We start from the raw sequence: 17380 nt of genomic DNA, 5'->3' as shown, positions 1-17380 counted from the left end.
AGACTTGTCCCTGATGTCATAACTGGGCAACTATGACACTCCTACATAGGGACAGCTAAGTGCCTTGCAGCAGAGTCAAGGTGTCTCATTTCTGAAGTGAGACTAGGAGGAGAAGATGAACAATTCCCTGGACTACCTGGCCTACCCTGTTATTGTCTCTAATCACAGACAAAGCACAACCTTCAGGAAGAAACTGGACTTTGGCCACTACATACTGCACAAGAATAGAGTACAAATAGGTATGTGGGCAGAGGGCATCGCCTCTTGAAGTTCTGAAAGTGACGCAATTTATCTTCTACCCCAGCATCTGTGTGCTAGACTCAGCTTTTAAACTCTGTAGAGCCCAAGTCAAAGAATGTGAGTGCAATGCCCACTAGACTAGTAACGCTGAGAGGGATAGAAATGATGTCATTTCATTAGATCGAAAGGAAATTTGTCTCTGAATTTTGAGATGGTGGGGCAGGAGCTGGCTGAGAGTCAAGGATGGGCTCGAACTCCTGGTTGTCCTGCTTCTACTGCTGGAATGCTGGGGTTACAGTCCTGCATGTCACCATTTCGGTTTAGACAGTGGGGTGGGGGGACACCAAACCCAGAGTCTCTGGTGGGCTGAGTGACTGGCACTCTACTGACTGAACTGCTTCCCTACCCATCCTTATGGGATTTCTAGCCCTGGATCTCAGTTCAAATTCTCCAGAGATGTCAGATGGGAAAATTACACCTAACTGAAGTTGCTAGACCAGATCTCTGTTAGAATTCAAAGGTGGAATGTTCAGTGTTTGGGGCTGGGTTGTTTGGTGGTTTTCCAAAGCTGTTAGGATCCTGCTCTGCAACACTGTTCTTTGTCTTCTAGTGAAGCCTGCTGTGGATACCAAACCTCCAATGGCGCACACACATCACATTTTAAAACTGAGCAAACTCCAGGTAATTACCGAATCTTTTAAAGTCTTTGCTCTAAAAAGACCCAATTCCCCAGAGCCTTCTAAATACCCACCAAACTAAGGATTCATCAACATTCACCCCCAGTTTCCCTAAGTTCTGTCCCAGACTCCACCAGGGCTCTCATTGCGCCCCCTTTGTTCTCAAAGTCCCAGAGGAAGGTGACACAAGTCACTGTGTGGGGGCGACACAGTGGTTATGTCACCACGGCGGGGTTTCTTCCCAGGGTGAACAAAAGAGAATCAACAAAATCGAATATGAAAATAAACAACTATGTCAGAAAATCGCCAACGCCCATCGAGGCCCTGCCAAAGTGGACTGCTGGAATGAGTATCTTTCGAAAAGGTAGTTCTCTCTCTCTCTCTCTCTCTCTCTCTCTCTCTCTCTCTCTCTCTCTCTCTCTCTCTCTCTCTCTCTTCCTCTCTCTCTCTGCATTTCATTCTCAGGAAACTCAACCTTCCCTTTGGGTTTGAATGAGAAAGGATCACTTCAAAGGATGTTATTATGGAGAGAAGCAAGAAACCATGCTACCAAGATTGACAACTTCACAATCAGGAACCTTCCTCCAGGGTTAAATCTCACCTTTGCTGTCATTGAAGGGAGTTCCCCTAGCTCTCTTCAGAGCTTGTCCCAAACACACACTTGCATATCTTTGCAGAATGCCCATGTGTAGTGGAGGTTCAGGTGCAACACAGTAAGCAACAGTTTCTTGTTCTGGAGGCTGGGGAATCCAGAGATGGTAGGCGGCGCCAGTGGATTCTGGATTGGCCTTGGTGTGGGAACAGCTTGCTTTCTTGAGAGACCGCTATCTTGACACTGGAACCTCATGGTAGAAAGGACAGGAATTCTCTCCCCCAACTTCTTTTTATGAGGGTGCTAATCCCATCCCCCAAACCTCACCTCTTAATATATCACTTTGAGTGTTAGCAGTCAGGCATATGGATTTGAGGCAGGATCCACAAACATTCAAATTCAGCATCCTACCAGAACTGTGCTACGACACTCCAACAATCAGTTCCACAAAAACCCTTGACTAAGTACTACATGCTAGGTAATTAATTACTTTATGCTAGGTATCTCCAGCAGTAGAGAGATGAAATGAGAACATTATTTCCCAACCCCAAACAGAGAGATTGCACCAAAACTTGACTCCAGACAACATGCCTTATTCACAGGGAGCCTTCCATGCTTATATAGACCAAGTGTCCAATCCTGGTTTTACATTATAATCCTTGGGAAACGTTAACAACGTGAGATCATGAGCATTTTTTGGCAACATAGATGAACACTTGTGACTTTCCACACACCTGGATTTATCAAATAATAATAAATTCACAAGCTCTGAGCTATTGTTGGCAGCAATTTGCCAAATACTGCCACTTTGTTTTTTAATCGCCCTGGCTGAGACAAACAGGGGCTCTTTTATTCCTCCCTTAATTACTATATTAACTCTTAGATTGCACATTACATGCCCATACAGTAAATGTCACTTTATGCATGTATATGTGTGGGTTACAGAATGATGACCAAAGCTTAACGAAGAAAGTCAGTCACATATTTTAGAGGCCTGAGAGGCCAAAGCTAGGAAACTGACAAGGACTCCAGTCTCTGTCTTGAAGAGACAGTCCAGATGGAGAGGCTGCTGGGGGTTTGGGGAGGAAGAGTGAGGTAGCAGGGTCAGGTTGAGCTGTAGAGTTGAGTCCAGCATCTGAGGCAAAAGGGTCAGGCCTGGTCTAGTTGAACAAATGTGCGGACAGGTGGATTTCAGGTCCAGATGGATGAACAGGAAAAACAGATACAATTCAAGTGTCAACAGAGGGAATTGAGCTGTCCTGACACCCCTGGAACAGTCAGGGGTTCTCAGCTCGTCCCTTGGCCCACATATTTGGTCAGATGACAGGCAATTGGGACCATTAGTATCTAAAACAAGTTGTCAACTTCTTTATGGGATCCGGGTGAGAGAGCTACACCCTTTCCTCAGTCTGGTTCTTGGGCCTAAGTGTTTCTCTTAAGGTTTTAACATACCCATGTGCACCTACAATTCCAATTCACCTCTATAAATGGTGGGACCCTCTCTACCCCAGAGAAGTAGATTAGCAGTCTGGGATGTGTGGGTAGCACTGGACGGATAGTGCTATTCGAAGATGAGGTGCAGCCTCATCTTCTACCCTCAAAATAGTGTCAGAATCCACTAGTGGAGTCTTAGGACAAGGCCCAGAGTGGAAACAACTGTCTTATGCAACATGGAGTCATTTAGACTTCCAGCCAGCTGTGGGGATGAACCTGTAAATGCTTCATGTATCTTCCAGAGTGCACTGCCTGAGGCTTTCCGCTCCTCTTTCACCCCTTCCAGAAGAAATGCTTTTCTTCTTCACCCATGCTGGTTTTGTGTTTTTCAGCTTAAACAGAGAAGCAAGGAACCGAGAGCTAGTGAGAATCACCATGGAAAACCAGGGCATTCTAAAGAGGTTGGGTGACCGAAAACCCCACTATGAGCGAAGGGCATCGGAAATGGACTGGCAGGCACGTGTTCACCCTTGTCATAGTTCCAGGTGTCCCTGAAGTTAGGCTACGCTCAGCACGGAGGCTAATCCCTGAGCAGCTAGGTCATGGGACTTGCAGCAGTCACTCAAAGAAAATCCTGCAATGCAAGCATAGCTCACAAAGGCCAAGTGGGGAATGACCAGAGGCATCCTGGTGATAAAGCTACCAAGCCAATTTCAGAAAACCCTGGGTAGCACCCGCGCCCCAGCCCCAGATTCGTAGGGAAAGCTGAATTATGAATATGGGGGAGGTCAGTGTGAGCCTGTGTGTGGTTGATGGGCCCCATTTAGAAATGATTCTTTAAAGGTGAAATAGGGAGAACTGGTTCAGGGGCTGAGGCAGGAGGACGACTCATTTGAGGACAGCCTAGACTGCTTAGTATTGAGACCCTGTCTTAACAACCAAGCAAGGCAGTAAAGCTCAGGGGAACCGTGAGTAGTGTTTTAAAGGCTGTCTCTCCCTACCTTTCCTAAGCCATTCTTGGCTTTAGAATTTCAACTCTCATACCCACGTGCCCACATTGACAAACCTTTCTGATTGTTTCTTTTCCCCAAGAATTCAAGGCGCTATATCAGAAACACAACAAGATATCTTCTCTCCCAAGAGGATTAGGTATGTCATTTTTATGATAGCGCATTGCTCCACGAACGGCCAATGAGGGCTCAGCTCAGGGGAGGAGAGGAAGAGCCACTCAGGGAGCACAGAGCTCTTTGACTTTTCTGGAAATGCTAGTTTTGGTCACCAGCTTGTGAGAGTTTTGTGGGCGTCTAAGGGGAAGTGACCTGTGCCAGGGGAGGGTGAGATGGTTCCACCGGTAAAGATGTGTGCCTCATGGTCTGAGTTTGATCTCCAGGGCCCCATGTAACGGTGGAAGGAGACAATCCACTCCACAATGCTGTCCTCTGATGTCCGTATTTGCTGTGACAGAGCTCCACCCCTATGACAGTAATTTTTAATGGTTTAAATTAAAAATTTAATAAACCTAGGCTTGAAAGCTAGGTCTAAGGTTCATGACTAGTAAAACGCATGGGCACTTGAGCATTTTATTAGATTGATTAGTGACATGGCTCTGTGTCTTCAAGGAAGGAGTAGATACCCAGGCTCGCCAAAGAACAGTACTACTGTTGATATCCCCTCTTCTCCTTCTCTGCCTCTTTCTCCTCCCCTTCTCTCCTTCCTTCCTCTAGACACAAGGTGACTCACCACGGAAAACACCGAGAAGACCCTGGGTTTCCTGAACACTTATAATCTCAAGATACTCCTGAGTGACCACATTGACCCATCTTAGGGTGTTACAATAAAGCTTGGCACACAAAACGGGGGAGGCAAACAGAAGGATGTGATGAGTCTTTTATTTGTATTCTGTGCATGCGCCTGTGTGTGTGTGTGTGTGTGAGAGAGAGAGAGAGAGAGAGAGAGAGAGAGAGAGAGAGAGAGAGAGAGAGAAGAGGGGGGAGAGAGAGGAGAGAGAGGGGGAGAGAGAGAGGAGAGAGAGGGAGAGAGAGGAGAGAGAGGGGGGGAGAGAGAGGGAGAGTGTCCAGCATGTGGAGACCCATTCTGACAGTATCTCCTTTGACCGCTTGTTTTTGAGATTTCATCTCTCACTGAACCTGGAGCTCCCTGACTGAGCTAGGAGAGCCGGCCACTGAGCTCCAGGGATCTGCCTGTCTCTGTGCCACCCACACATGGCTTTTACGTGGGTGCTAAAGATCCAAACTTGGGTCCTCAGCTTGTGTTGTAATCACTTTACTGAGTCATCTTCTCAGTACTAATTTGCATTTATGGATGGCCTGGAACTTGCTAACTAGCCAAGGGTAATGTTACCTTCATGCTCCTCCTGCCTTCACCTCCCCAGTGCTGGGATTAAGGGCACGTGCCGCCACCACCTGGTTCAGCAAATGCTCTTAACTGCCTATCTTCCAGTTTTGTCCAGTTTTTGCTTTGTTGTCATAGGTTTTGACGCTCTCCCCCTGGGTGCGTCCTCCTTTAAGGTGTCTTCTTGGTATGTTGATTTATCTTCTTAAAATCCCCCATTTGTCCCTAGTAATTGTCTTTCTCTAGTCTGCTTTATCGGACATAATCATAATCAATGTTTCAAAATCCATGTTCTGCCAATGTCTTTTAGTATTTTTCTCTCTACTTATTTATTTATTCCTTTATATTTATTTATATTTTGAGATAGGGTCTCTCTACAAAGCCCTGGCTGTCCTGGAACTCTCTTTGTAGACTAGGCTGGCCGCGAACTCACAGAGATCCACCTGCCAGTGTCTCCCAAAGTGCTGGAATTAAAGGCATGTGCTATCACTGTCCATCCCTCTCTACTTCTTAAATGATGTGTGTTGAGGTCAGAGGACAAGCTGGGTGTCAGACCTCTCTTCCTACCTTGTTTGAGACAGGGTATCTTTGTTGTTGACTGTTGTGCCACCAGACTAATCTACCCTTGAGCATCTTGGAATTCTCTTGTCTCTGCCTACCAGTGGGCTGGAATTACAGGCACAAGCTACCATGCCAACCTTTTTTGGGCTCTGGGGATTTGAACTCAGGTCTTCAAATTTGCACAGCAAGTGCGTTAACCGCTGAGATGTCTTCTCAGGCCCTCCTCCCTCCTTTTGAAATACAAAAATTGTTCCTGCACAAATACCAAGCACCACAGAAGATGGTGGTTACCTTTGCTTTGTCCAGCTGGTTCGGGTAAAGAAGCTTAAAAGGTGTGTTAGCCTGTTCTAGTTCTGTCTCTGTTGCTGACTCGTCTCTTCTGGAAGAACCCCTTCCTTGGTTCATTTCTTTGTTTAGAGCTGCCTTCAGGGCAGGCCTCCACAGTTTTGTTTCCCTCCTCTGAGAACACTGTCCATCCCCCTCACGCCTAAGATAGTCTTGCAGAACGCAGGCTTCAACATTAATAGTTCTTTGTCCTCTTCCCCGTGCAAAAATAGAATTTGAATTCCTTTCCTGCCTGGTTTTTTTTTTTTTTTTTTTTTTTTTGCTGTTTTTGAGGTTGGTATTCTTCCCCCTTAATCTTCAGTTTCTAGGAGATTAAATAAGAGTTTCTAACTCATACTTGAAATTTGATTTGATCTTCTTCTTGAACTGTAGGCTGGCCTTCTCCAGATTGGGGGGGCGGGGGGGGGTTGGTTTAGCCACTATTCCTCTGAATATTACTGTCTTGACCTTTGCCATCTCCTGCTAGGACTCTAATACTATAAATATCATACTTTTGAGTGAATCCAAGTTTTAAGTTTTGATTTGTATGTTTTGCTTCCATAACTTAAAAACAAAACTGAGCCAGGCGTTGGTGGCGCACGCCTTTAATCCCAGCACCCCAGAGGCAAAGGCAGGCGGATCTTTGTGAGTTCGAGACCAGCCTGGTCTACAGAGCTAGTTCCAGGACAGCCTCCAAAGCATTGCCAGAGCCCCCAAGTCTCTTCCTAGGCAGCTTTTACGGTACTCAAACTCCCTTTATGGAAGGTGTTTAACTGTATTTAGAGGAGGAAGAAAAAATGAAAATGATTCCATACCACCTTGCCCCGAAACCACTGGCCTAACTCTAAAGGAAGCGATGGTTAGAGAATGTATTCAAAGGGCAGAGAAATGGAGGAAGAAATAGATCAATCCACCAGACAAATGCAGTTGACTGGTTCTTAACTGTCTGATCCCAAAACGGACTTTATATGTATGCTGAAGTTTGTAACTGTTAAATATATCAAGAGCTGTCATTGTTATGCCTGTAATCCCAGTACTTGGGAGGTAGAGGCAGGAGGATCATGAATTCAAAGCCAGTTTGGATGAGGTCAGCCTCATGAGATCTGTCTTAAAAAAAAGCAAACCAGGAACTGGGGAGAGGCTCAGTAGTCAAGAGCACTGGCTGCTCTTCCAGAGACCTACACCCCATTCCCAGTACCCCCATGGTACACAGACACATGTGACAGCAAGAGACACCCCCACACACACACCCCACACACAAAGCAAACAAAATATCATCTCACTGCCTTGGGTGCCTGATCCTGTGACCAGTGGCACAGATGGCCGGGGTGGCACTAGAAAAGTATTGCACAGTTTAACTGTCCACATGCTGTAAAGCACTGGGGATATATAGTATAATACCAAAAGCACTCTTGTCTGAGGTTAAACACATCTGAGCTGTGATTGACAGGGGGTTATAATCTCTCTTTTGCAAGGAATGGGCTGGGAGTCAGGGAAGACTACTCACCACTGGATCAAGGACAGCATGCACCCATACCAAAAACTATGTTGAAAGAGCCAAAAGCAGATGAGCTCTGTAATTGATGAGTGATGTCTGCCATGGGAGCAGGATGGACAGAGGCAACACATATAAGATCCATTTAGCCAGGAGTTGGTGGCGCACGCCTTTAATCCCAGCACTCGGGAGGCAGAGACAGGCGGATCTCTGAGTTCAAGACCAGCCTGGTCTACAATAGCTAGTTCCAGGACAGCCTCCAAAGCCACAGAGAAACCCTGCCTCAAAAAAAAAAAAAAAGATCCATTTAATGTTCTTAACCTTGAAAAGTCTTCTAGAGCTCACATTCTCTTTGGTTATAGACACAGACCAAAGACTTAACTGTTTAAAGGCCCAAGGAATAAAACCGTGCTTCTTGGGAGGCAAAGAGGTGAATCAGTGTACAGGCCAGGAGTGAGGAACTTTTGCCAATTTTTTTTGCTGGGGGCTCAGAACACATACTGTGTGTTGGATCGGACTTGGATTTGCATTTATACACATTCCACAAATACATATTTGCAAATTGGTACATTTATTTTTTGTAATAACATTCTCTGCTTTGTATAAACAGCAAAAACACGCCTTCCAGATGACACCTGTCCCCAGGTCCCTATCCTCTCAACTCTCGTGGATCTCACAGCTGAGAACGTGTAACTTGTCCTGGGAGAAGGAAAGGTACTTTAATTGCAATTAAACCAAGCCCATTTTCATATCTTATCTCATAATCCACACTGAGTTACTACCACCTCATCTGAGAATTGGCTAAAAATATGGAGTAAGCAGAAAATGACTCAGTATGACATGCATATTTTAAAAAGTCACTCAGTGCCCAACACGGGAGGGCAAATCACCCACATCAGACTTCCTGTAACCAGGTAAGGTCTCCACCACTCTGCAGCTGTGAGATGGCCAGGAATGAGCTCTTCCTAAAGTATCATCTGCCTGGGAGTGAACTCAGGTCCCAGTTCTCCATCCCCCTTCATGAGGCAGCTGCCTTCCCCCACCCCCCACTCCCGGAATTCTGTGAAATTGTTAAGTACTGGCTAAAAATGGAGTAAGAAGGACCCACCCTTTTGCTGGAAAGTCCTACAAATGAGATTGATCAGTTACCTGGTGGTAAGCCAAAGTTCTTGTGCAAGAAAGTTAGCTGGAATTTTGTAGAAGGGAAGCAAATGGTATCTTGCACATATATAAACTGCATCCTTTTAGTCCTAGAAATTGTAAGCATACTGGACATTATTTTAGTTATAAGGCAGTCTGGTATAGTGGTTAAGGATCATCTCATGTGAAGAATTTTGAGGCTCAAACATATACAGCTGTACCATTATGCATGTGCAGGTATGTGTGTAAGTGTACAGTGTGTGTATGTATACAGGTGTGTAAATGCAGACTAGCCAGTTCAAAAGTTTCCAAAGATTCTTCTGTTTCTACTTCCCATCTCCTGACTGAAGTACTGTGGTTAGAAATACACACTACAAAGAGGCTTTTATGTGGGTTCTGGGGATTTGAACTCAAGTTCTTAGGTTTGCATGGGTAAGCACTTGTACCTATGGACACACCTCCTCAGCCTTGTGTTGTTTCTTTTTGTTTTCTTTTTCTTTTTTGTAACTGTATAAACTTCAACACATGATTTAAAGCTTCTAAGTCTCATTTCTTTCCTCAAAAGTAAAATGGAATGGAAATATTGTTATGCCATCAGCTTGGTGTATTTACAAAGATAAGGTGCAGCTAACACGGGACTGGTGGCTCATCAGAAGTAAAATTCCCCAGTTATGACCTGTCACAGTCCCTTGAGAAATGACTGCTGCTTAGAGACAACATGACAGACCCACACTTTGAGTCTATACACTTTTGACAGGACTGATTTATTGTGGCTTAGACACAGCTTAGACAGATGGGAGTCATCTGATTCCCCACAATCTAGCACAACAGGAGCCCCAATCTGAAAACAGAGACAGCCTACTACCAAGGCATAATGACAGACAGCTGATATCATAGGACAAATCAAACACAGGAAGGACTCACTTTCAGGAGCATGGGGTATTCAGAAAGGGGACAGGCAGCCTGACATTCCTCAAGAGTCCCCGAAGGCACTACTTCATTGCAGAATAGTCTAGTGAGCCATGTGGACTGTTCAGTGTGCCTCTGTCTTGCAGGAAAAACATCATGTATGTGCACTATGTAAAAAGGCAGGGGATCAATCTCTCTACCAACAGGCAAGCACTACCAAAAAAAATTTAAGTAATATTTCAGTGCTGCAAGACGGGTCTTCATTTGCACAGAAAATCCCCTTGGGGAAAACAATTTCCAAAAAAGCCGGACCAGTGAAGTGTTATATTTATAAAGCTGAAACATCACTGTAAATCACTATATAAATTCACCACCATCACCCCCCAAAGACAGTGGCTACATAGCTTTGGTACAAAGAATCAAGGCCAACTTGCCTGCGAGACTTTAAATGAATGACATGTTACTCTGTGAACTGCCCCTTTCAACTCAACTCATGAAGGGGTGCAGTGCAAAAAAGACAGATAAAGATTCAACACCAAACAAGGCTTCCCACTAGGACTCGGTGACGACAGTTTGTGGGAAATCCTGCTCCACTCTGCACTTGTGATTCACTGACAATACATGAGGGAGGCTGGACAATATGGTCTTCGAGGTCCCTCCAGACTGGATGCTGTGAGATGCAGTTACCTCACCCAACTGATGGGTACCCAGTAAGTGTCCTTGCTCAGTTTCTCTATGGCAGCTCTGAGCTGGCTGCAGATGCCTTGCAGGTCCTCCCTCACAAGCACAGTGTCTATCAGGTGTCCATAGTGCTGATCAATGAAGGTGGCAGAGGCGGCCATTTCTTGCTGCTGCTCATCCTGCAAGGACAGAGACAATATAGGGTCTGGGGAGATGCTCTCCTGCCAGAACCTGCCTTTATGTAATGTGCTGAATGGATGCCCGTGTCCTGTGGATAACCCAACTGTGAGCATGAGAGTAGAGTATAGTAACAGTGTATCACAGGGGAGGGAATCAATGGGCAGCAGACACAATCATTCACTCACAAAATACTCCCTGAGGACCTCCGAACTGAGAACCATTGCTTCAGGGTGCCTGGTTATAGCTGTGTATAAAAGCCAGCATCATATGGTGTGAAGCTGGATGTGGTGGGACACACCAGTAATCCCAGCACGTAGAGGCTAGAGGATCATGAGTTCCAATCCAGCCTGCGCTACAAAGCAAGACTCTGTAACCAAAAGATAGAGGTCTATTGACTAGTGGCAGAGCACTTGCCTAATGCATGTGAGGCCCAGGGATTGATCTTTAACATCACACAAAAAATAGAGGGGCTGAAAGATGGCTCGTTAGGTGAAGTGTCTGCCCAAGTTCTGGTCCCAAGCACCCATGTAAAAGCTGGGTGGGCACACATCTGTAACCCCAACACTGGGGCAAAGCAGGGTAAGGCAGAGATAGGTGAATCCCAGGGGCTTGCTGGCCAGACCAATCTAGGCAAAATGCAAACCCCAGTTTCAGTGAGAGACCCTGCCTCAAAAATAAGGGAAGTAAGAGAGGAAGACACCCGACATCAGCCTCTGGCCTCTACACACCACACACACACACACACACACACACACACACACACACACACACACACACTTCTAAGCATTCTCTGTGTTGACTTTTTCATTCATAAGGAGCCACTGACTCTTTGTTTTACGCCAGGGCCGAATTAGCAGGCTAGAGAAGAAAGAATGATTTAAGAGAACCTTGGGACAACTGTGTTGTGTGATATTTTGATCTGACAATAAAGCTTGCCTGGAGTCAGAGGGCGGAGCCAGCCACTAGCTGACCAAAATTAACCATAGAGGCCTTGAAGGACTGAGGACAGACAGGAGACAGGAAGTAGTAAGGTGGGGCTTACGGGGGATCTCAGCCTTTGGGATGGAGGAACAGGAGAGGAGGTCACTGGGGGGGGGCTCCCCGGCTTCTCTAATCTTTCAGGTTCTTACCCCAGTGTCTGACTCCAGATTTACTATTGATAAAGAATAATTAGATAAAGGATTCACAACTCTGCTCAAATTCCCCATTTCCTAGGACACCTCATTTCTTTTCCAACAGCTAGCATTAAGATCTACACAAAAACCTCTGCCTTATCCAACCTGATGGTGCTTCATGCAGAGTTCCTAGGAACTGGAATTTCAGTTGTATAAAGTGAACAACAAACCTGGCTTATGGAGAAAGTGGCAGATCTACTCAAGAAAATACAACATGAGATCTGTAGTTGGTGTCATCTATGTCCCTTTCTGTCCCTCTGTTGCCTTCCCTGCTTCTAGGGACCTGGTTTCACAGTGCCATATGGGAAGGTGGAATTCTGACCTTCCCTGTGGAGACCTACTTACAAAACATTCTTTCTGCCTCTGTCATCAATTCCTTCTTTTCTGCACCATCAGTAATTTCAGGGATGAGCAACAAAGGCCCAGACTTTTTTTTTATGATGGAAACCTAAGAAAATACTGAGCTCATTTCTTCTTTTATCTGTCAAGAGGGAAAAACCTACGTTCCACCAGGAGGTGTTCTGCAATAATCCTATGTTCTCTCTTTCAGGGCTGCTCACATACTCAGAAGCCCTCAGCAAGTGTCTCCATGCAGCCCTTGGACCTTCAGTCCTGCCTTACCCACTGTTAGGAGCAAGCATGCATGCATGCACACACACACACACACACACACACTCACACTCACACTCATAGAGCAAAACAAATGAAAACCAAGATGACAACTCCTGAAGAAAGACACCTAAAGCTGACCTTTGACCACCATACTCCATGTGTACATGCACACACATACCTTACACACATGACCTGTACATACACACTCCATACACACATTCAACACTTGGGTTTGACTCAGAAATTCAACAGATAAGTGTGGTCTATCACACTCACATAGTGCCCCTGACAACTATCAGTTCCCTTATAAGGGAGGATGTTGACGTGAGGTTGTAGAGGGTAGTGAATCCAGGCAGACACCCTGCCCAGATTGGAAAGCATGGTCCCTACCCCTCTTGAATCTGGTTATGTGACCATCTTTTGTTAGCCTTATACAAGGAAAATACAGCCTTGCGCAGAAGCTGCGCCCTCTGTCCCTCTTCCTCAGAGTGGCCATAGTCAGCTAGGTGCAGCCCCTCCCTCCAAAGGAGAAACCATCAACTTTAAACTTACAAGCGGAGCTGCTGGGTCCTCAGAGTCTGGGGACACAGGCGGCGTCTTCCTCTTCTCCTGAATTGCGGGCTTCACAAATATAACATAGGGCTTAAACTCGGGGGTCCTCAGGTGTCTTAGTGCCTAGAGAAAAGTTCCAGAAAATTATATGCTTTTTGCAACACGTGCATTCCTAAAGCTCAGTCCTCCTGGGTTTCCATCCTCAATGGTGATGGTCCTAGTGGTCAGTCCCGAGACGATGGACTTCTACTGGGCAGACTAGCCACATTCTCTCGTCCTAAACTTTGACACTGAACTCCTCTGGGCCAGACAGGCAACTTGAGGAGAACTGAGAAGCCAGAGACTCAGCTTATCCCCTCCAACTCAATTAACCTCCGTGGACTCTTTTGATTCTTCCAAGGGCACCTGGCTCAGCATACATAGATTTTAGTCATCCACCATTACCCTGCCTATACAGTGTGTGACTGGGCCACTCTACAGGCCACTGTCTGATACTCAAAGAAGCAAAAGTTTGCAAAATAAATGAAGTAATGACCTGTGGGGTCGCTTGAAACAAGTACAGATTTTTGCTTTCCCACATGCAAATCATACTGCTAACAGAGTGTGCCTCCTGCACGGGGTAAACACTGGTATTGAATTTCTACACGCTATCTGCATACACACAAAAAAATCATGTTTTAAAAATATTTGAGAGTCTGGGCATGGTGGCACACGCCTTTAATCCCAGCACTCGGGAGGCAGAGGCAGGCGGATCTCTGAGTTCTAGGCCAACCTGGTCTACAGAGCCAGGAAAGCCAGGGCTGTGCAGTGTTTCCTTGAACACAGAGAAACCCTGTACATCTTGGAGGAGCTGAAGAAAAAACTCAGCACTTAAAGGAACTGACTGGCCTGCTCTTCCAGAGGACCCAGAGTTGATTCCCAGTACCCATATGGTGGCTCACAATTGTCTATAACTTCAGTTCCAAGGGATCCAATGCCCTCTTCTGACCTCCTCAGGCACTGTATACAAGTGCACACATACATAGGCAGGCAAAACACTCATACACATAAAAATAAAGATTTAAAACAAATCTTTGACATTTACATTTTTTAAAAGACTTATTTTTATGTGGATGATTTTTTTTTTTTTGCCTGTGTGTGCCTGGTGCCCCTGGAGGCCTAAAGATGGGGTTGGATCTCCTAGAATTGGAGTTACAGTTTGTGAGCTTCCATATAGTGTTGAGAAGTGAACCTATGTCCTTTGTAAAAGCATGCACACTCACACCTGCATATGAGTACAGGTACCCCAGGAGGCCCAAGGAGGGTGATGGATTCCCCGGAGCTGGAATTACAGCAGCTATGAGCCACCCAGTGTGAAAGCTGGGAACTGGGCTCCGGACTTCTGCAAAAGCAGTGTGTGCTCTTAACTGCTGAGTCATCTCTCCAGCCTCTAGACGCTGATGTTCAACTACCAACTCAAGGTTAGTACAAATAAGAGAGGCATCCCCTTCCAGGCAAAACGTGCTTTTGGAAAATACCTTTCAAGCTGACTCAGGTAAAATAAAGCTCACAGTTTATACTATAACATCAAAACTCTGCTCCTGTAGTAGGAAGAAAAATCCTTATGCTGAGTTCAAAGCAAGGGAGTTTTTCTGAAAGACAAGGTTAAAACGACACCAGATGCCTGCAGAGCCTGTAGACCTCCAGCTGTGGAGAAATGAAACAGGCTTTGAAGCTCTGCGAAGGTCAGGCTGCTCCCCAACCCGTCCCCCAGGGCCTCCCCTTCACCACATACGTTTGTTCCAGTTGCAGAAGCAGGAGACTGGCAAGGAAGGAAAGCAGCAACAGTGTGGCCTGTGGCCTGGGTATAAATTCTGATTTTCTGTCCTGTTACAATTGGCCAAATAAAGCCAGGGACTTAAACTAGTGTGTGTGTGTGTGTGTGTGTGTGTGTGTGTGTGTGTGCTCTTGCGCACACCTATGTGTGGGTATGTGCACATGTGAGTGCAATGCCAGGAGGGTCCAGAGAGGGCGTCAGATCCCCCTGGAACTGGAGCTGCAGGTGGTTGTAAGTCACTTGACATGGGTTCTAGGAACTGAACTTGGATCCTCTGGAAGATCAGCAAGCACTCTGAGCCTCTATAACCTACTCTACCCTTTTTTTTAGACAGGTACTGTGTAGCCCAGGCTGACCTCAAAGTCACAATCATCTTGCCTCAGCCTCCCCAGTAGTGGGACTAGGCATGCGTCACCACGGCTTGCCAGTCTATCTCATGATTTGCTCCATGTAAGGGTTAGTGTCCTGGATATCTGGGCTACTCAGAAGGTCCCAGGGCCCCCTCAAATTAATCCTGGACTTGAGAATAGCAAGACACACTTGGGGCTGTAAAGATTTCATCCAATTCTCAAGGAGAGGACCGGGCATTCTTAATACCAGTGCTCTGAGCTAAAGTTTCCTTACACTGATCTCAGTGTTCTATAGAATGGACAGCTGCCCTGGGTTAGAAGTTTCACAGACTCGCATGATCAATGGCCCAGGAACTCACTTCTGGTTCTACATCCACCAAGCAAACTTTGTTTTTGGCCATGACAGCCTGAATGGCCTCCAGGCTGGTCCCATAGAGATTCTCCTTATATTCACCATGCTCCAGGAACCTAAAACATCATCAAAAAGGAAGACTTCAGTTTCTGAGCAACCCCAGGTTCTCTCTCTCTCTCTCTCTCTCTCTCTCTCTCTTCTCTCTCTCTCTCTCTCTCTCTCTCTCTCACACACACACACACACACACACAGAGAGAGAGAGAGAGAGAGAGAGAGAAAGTGGGCTTTCCAGCATCTCTCCCACTTCCTGCTTCCCCTGTCCTTCCAAAAGCCCACCATGGGGTCAAACACTGATACAAAATTGGACTGGATGGTCACAGAGACACACCATTACCAGGGGGCCCACCAGCGCATGAAGCAACGAACGCACTTGTTGTGATGTAAGTCAGCCTCGAACGCTTGCTTGGAGACAAAGTGGTACTCCACCCCTTCTCTCTCATGGCTCTTCCGGGGCCTGGTGGTGTCTTTTACAGAAAGAAGAATGGCTGGGTCAAGAAGAACAGCAGCCCTGTGCCCTTGCCCCAGAGCTCATCACTGATCTCAGGACAAACCAGCCGCTTCCATTCATCAGGTGTCCTCAAACTGTTCAAGCTCTGATACAGGCCAAAGAAACTCCCCTCCTTTTCAAGACAGGGTCTCATGCACCCCAGTCTGGCCTCAAACTCACACTGTAGCTAAGAATGACCTGAACTTCTGCTCCTCCTGCCTCCACCTTCCAAGTACTGAAGTTACAAGTGCGCACCATCACACCCAGGTGAAGTGGTGCTGGGCACTGAGCCCAGTGCTTCAGGCATGCTAGACAAGCTCTCTACCAACTGAGCCTCATCTCGGACCCCAAAGAATATTCGCTTCAGGCATGCTAGACAAGCTCTCTACCAACTGAGCCTCATCTCAGACCCCAAAGAATATTATCTTAGAGCAGGGGAACCCAAGGCCCGGAGACAGTTAGCACCATGCCAGTCCGAGCCAGGTACCTCATGGTTCCGTGCCAAGCACAGGCTCCTGCTTCTGCTAGGCTCCCTTCTTGCTATCAGAACTTTTAAATAACCTCTGAAACGTCCCTAGTTCAACCTAGTTTAGATTTTCTCATCTGAGAGCAAATGGGCACAAATACATTTGACCCTGCTTTAAGCTGTGGGGTGTGTGTGGTGTGTGTGTGTGTGTGTGTGGGTGTGGGTGTGGGTGTGGGTGTGGGTGTGTACATATGCTCGTGAGAATACAGGGGGATGTGCAAGCTTATGCACCTGCATGTGTAGAGGACAGAGGTCCACCTCAGATGTCATTCTCCAGATGCCTTCCTGTGGGAGGATTTTTAGAGACAGGGCCTCAGGAACTCACCAATTCAGCTGACCGGTGGGCACCAGGGATGTCCCTGTCTCCACTTCCCAGCATGTGGGTTATCAGTAAAGGTCACCGCACCCACATCTTATATGAACTCTGGGAACCGAAGTCAGGTGCTCACACTTTACGCTCTCTCCCAGCTGGGCCACTGCCCCAAGCCTGGGATGTCCGTTCCTTATACAGTTAGTTCTCATTATGAGAAAGAAAAGGGGCCGTGCAGACAGACAGTCCCTGTACCACCGATGGGTTTCAGTGGCACCAACTCTCGGACATACTTCTAAAATGCAGCATCCCCACTGATGCCCATGATGGAACTCTGTCTGGGCCAATCAAGTCTTCACAGAATGAGAGGAGATATGAGGGGCAGCACATAGCTTTCCCCCAGAAGACACAGGAACTTGGAAGACAGAGTTATCCAGCCTTGAAGCCACCCCCTGGGAGACCCTGTTTCCATGTGGCATCAGTCCAACCCCCCCAAAAAATTGCTAAGGGCCTGTTCCCATGTCATTGTCTTCAGACTTTTATCTGCCAATTTCT

At 46.5% G+C, this 17380-nt stretch overlaps 2 protein-coding genes across 4 annotated transcripts in view; one reads left to right on the top strand and one right to left on the bottom strand.

Moving 5' to 3' along the window:
• The first annotated feature begins 77 nt into the window (after window positions 1-77).
• Window positions 78-4810, top strand: Cfap97d1 (CFAP97 domain containing 1). The gene is made up of 6 exons (XM_021227168.2): window positions 78-239; window positions 851-921; window positions 1163-1281; window positions 3336-3459; window positions 4036-4092; window positions 4668-4810. The coding sequence occupies exons 1-5, from the start codon at window positions 116-118 to the stop codon at window positions 4090-4092; spliced, it is 495 nt and encodes a 164-aa protein (XP_021082827.1). The 5' UTR covers window positions 78-115; the 3' UTR covers window positions 4668-4810.
• Window positions 4811-9560: 4750 nt separating this feature from the next.
• Window positions 9561-17380, bottom strand: part of Mpp3 (membrane palmitoylated protein 3) — a 29250-nt gene continuing 21430 nt past the window's right edge. For all 3 annotated transcript variants that reach the window (XM_040749842.1, XM_040749843.1, XM_040749844.1), the window contains exons 16-19: window positions 15873-15966; window positions 15450-15558; window positions 12925-13047; window positions 9561-10584 (exon numbers count right to left, since the gene is read on the bottom strand). In XM_040749842.1, the coding sequence (XP_040605776.1) occupies window positions 10408-10584; window positions 12925-13047; window positions 15450-15558; window positions 15873-15966 (503 nt within the window). In that variant the 3' untranslated portion in view covers window positions 9561-10407. The remainder of the gene's footprint in view (window positions 10585-12924; window positions 13048-15449; window positions 15559-15872; window positions 15967-17380) is intronic.

Source organism: Mesocricetus auratus, unplaced genomic scaffold, assembly GCF_017639785.1.
Source record: "Mesocricetus auratus isolate SY011 unplaced genomic scaffold, BCM_Maur_2.0 Super-Scaffold_100007, whole genome shotgun sequence".
Taxonomy (NCBI): Eukaryota; Metazoa; Chordata; class Mammalia; order Rodentia; family Cricetidae; genus Mesocricetus; species Mesocricetus auratus.
Note: the sequence above shows the minus strand (reverse complement) of the source record. Positions and strands in the feature narration are given on the sequence as shown.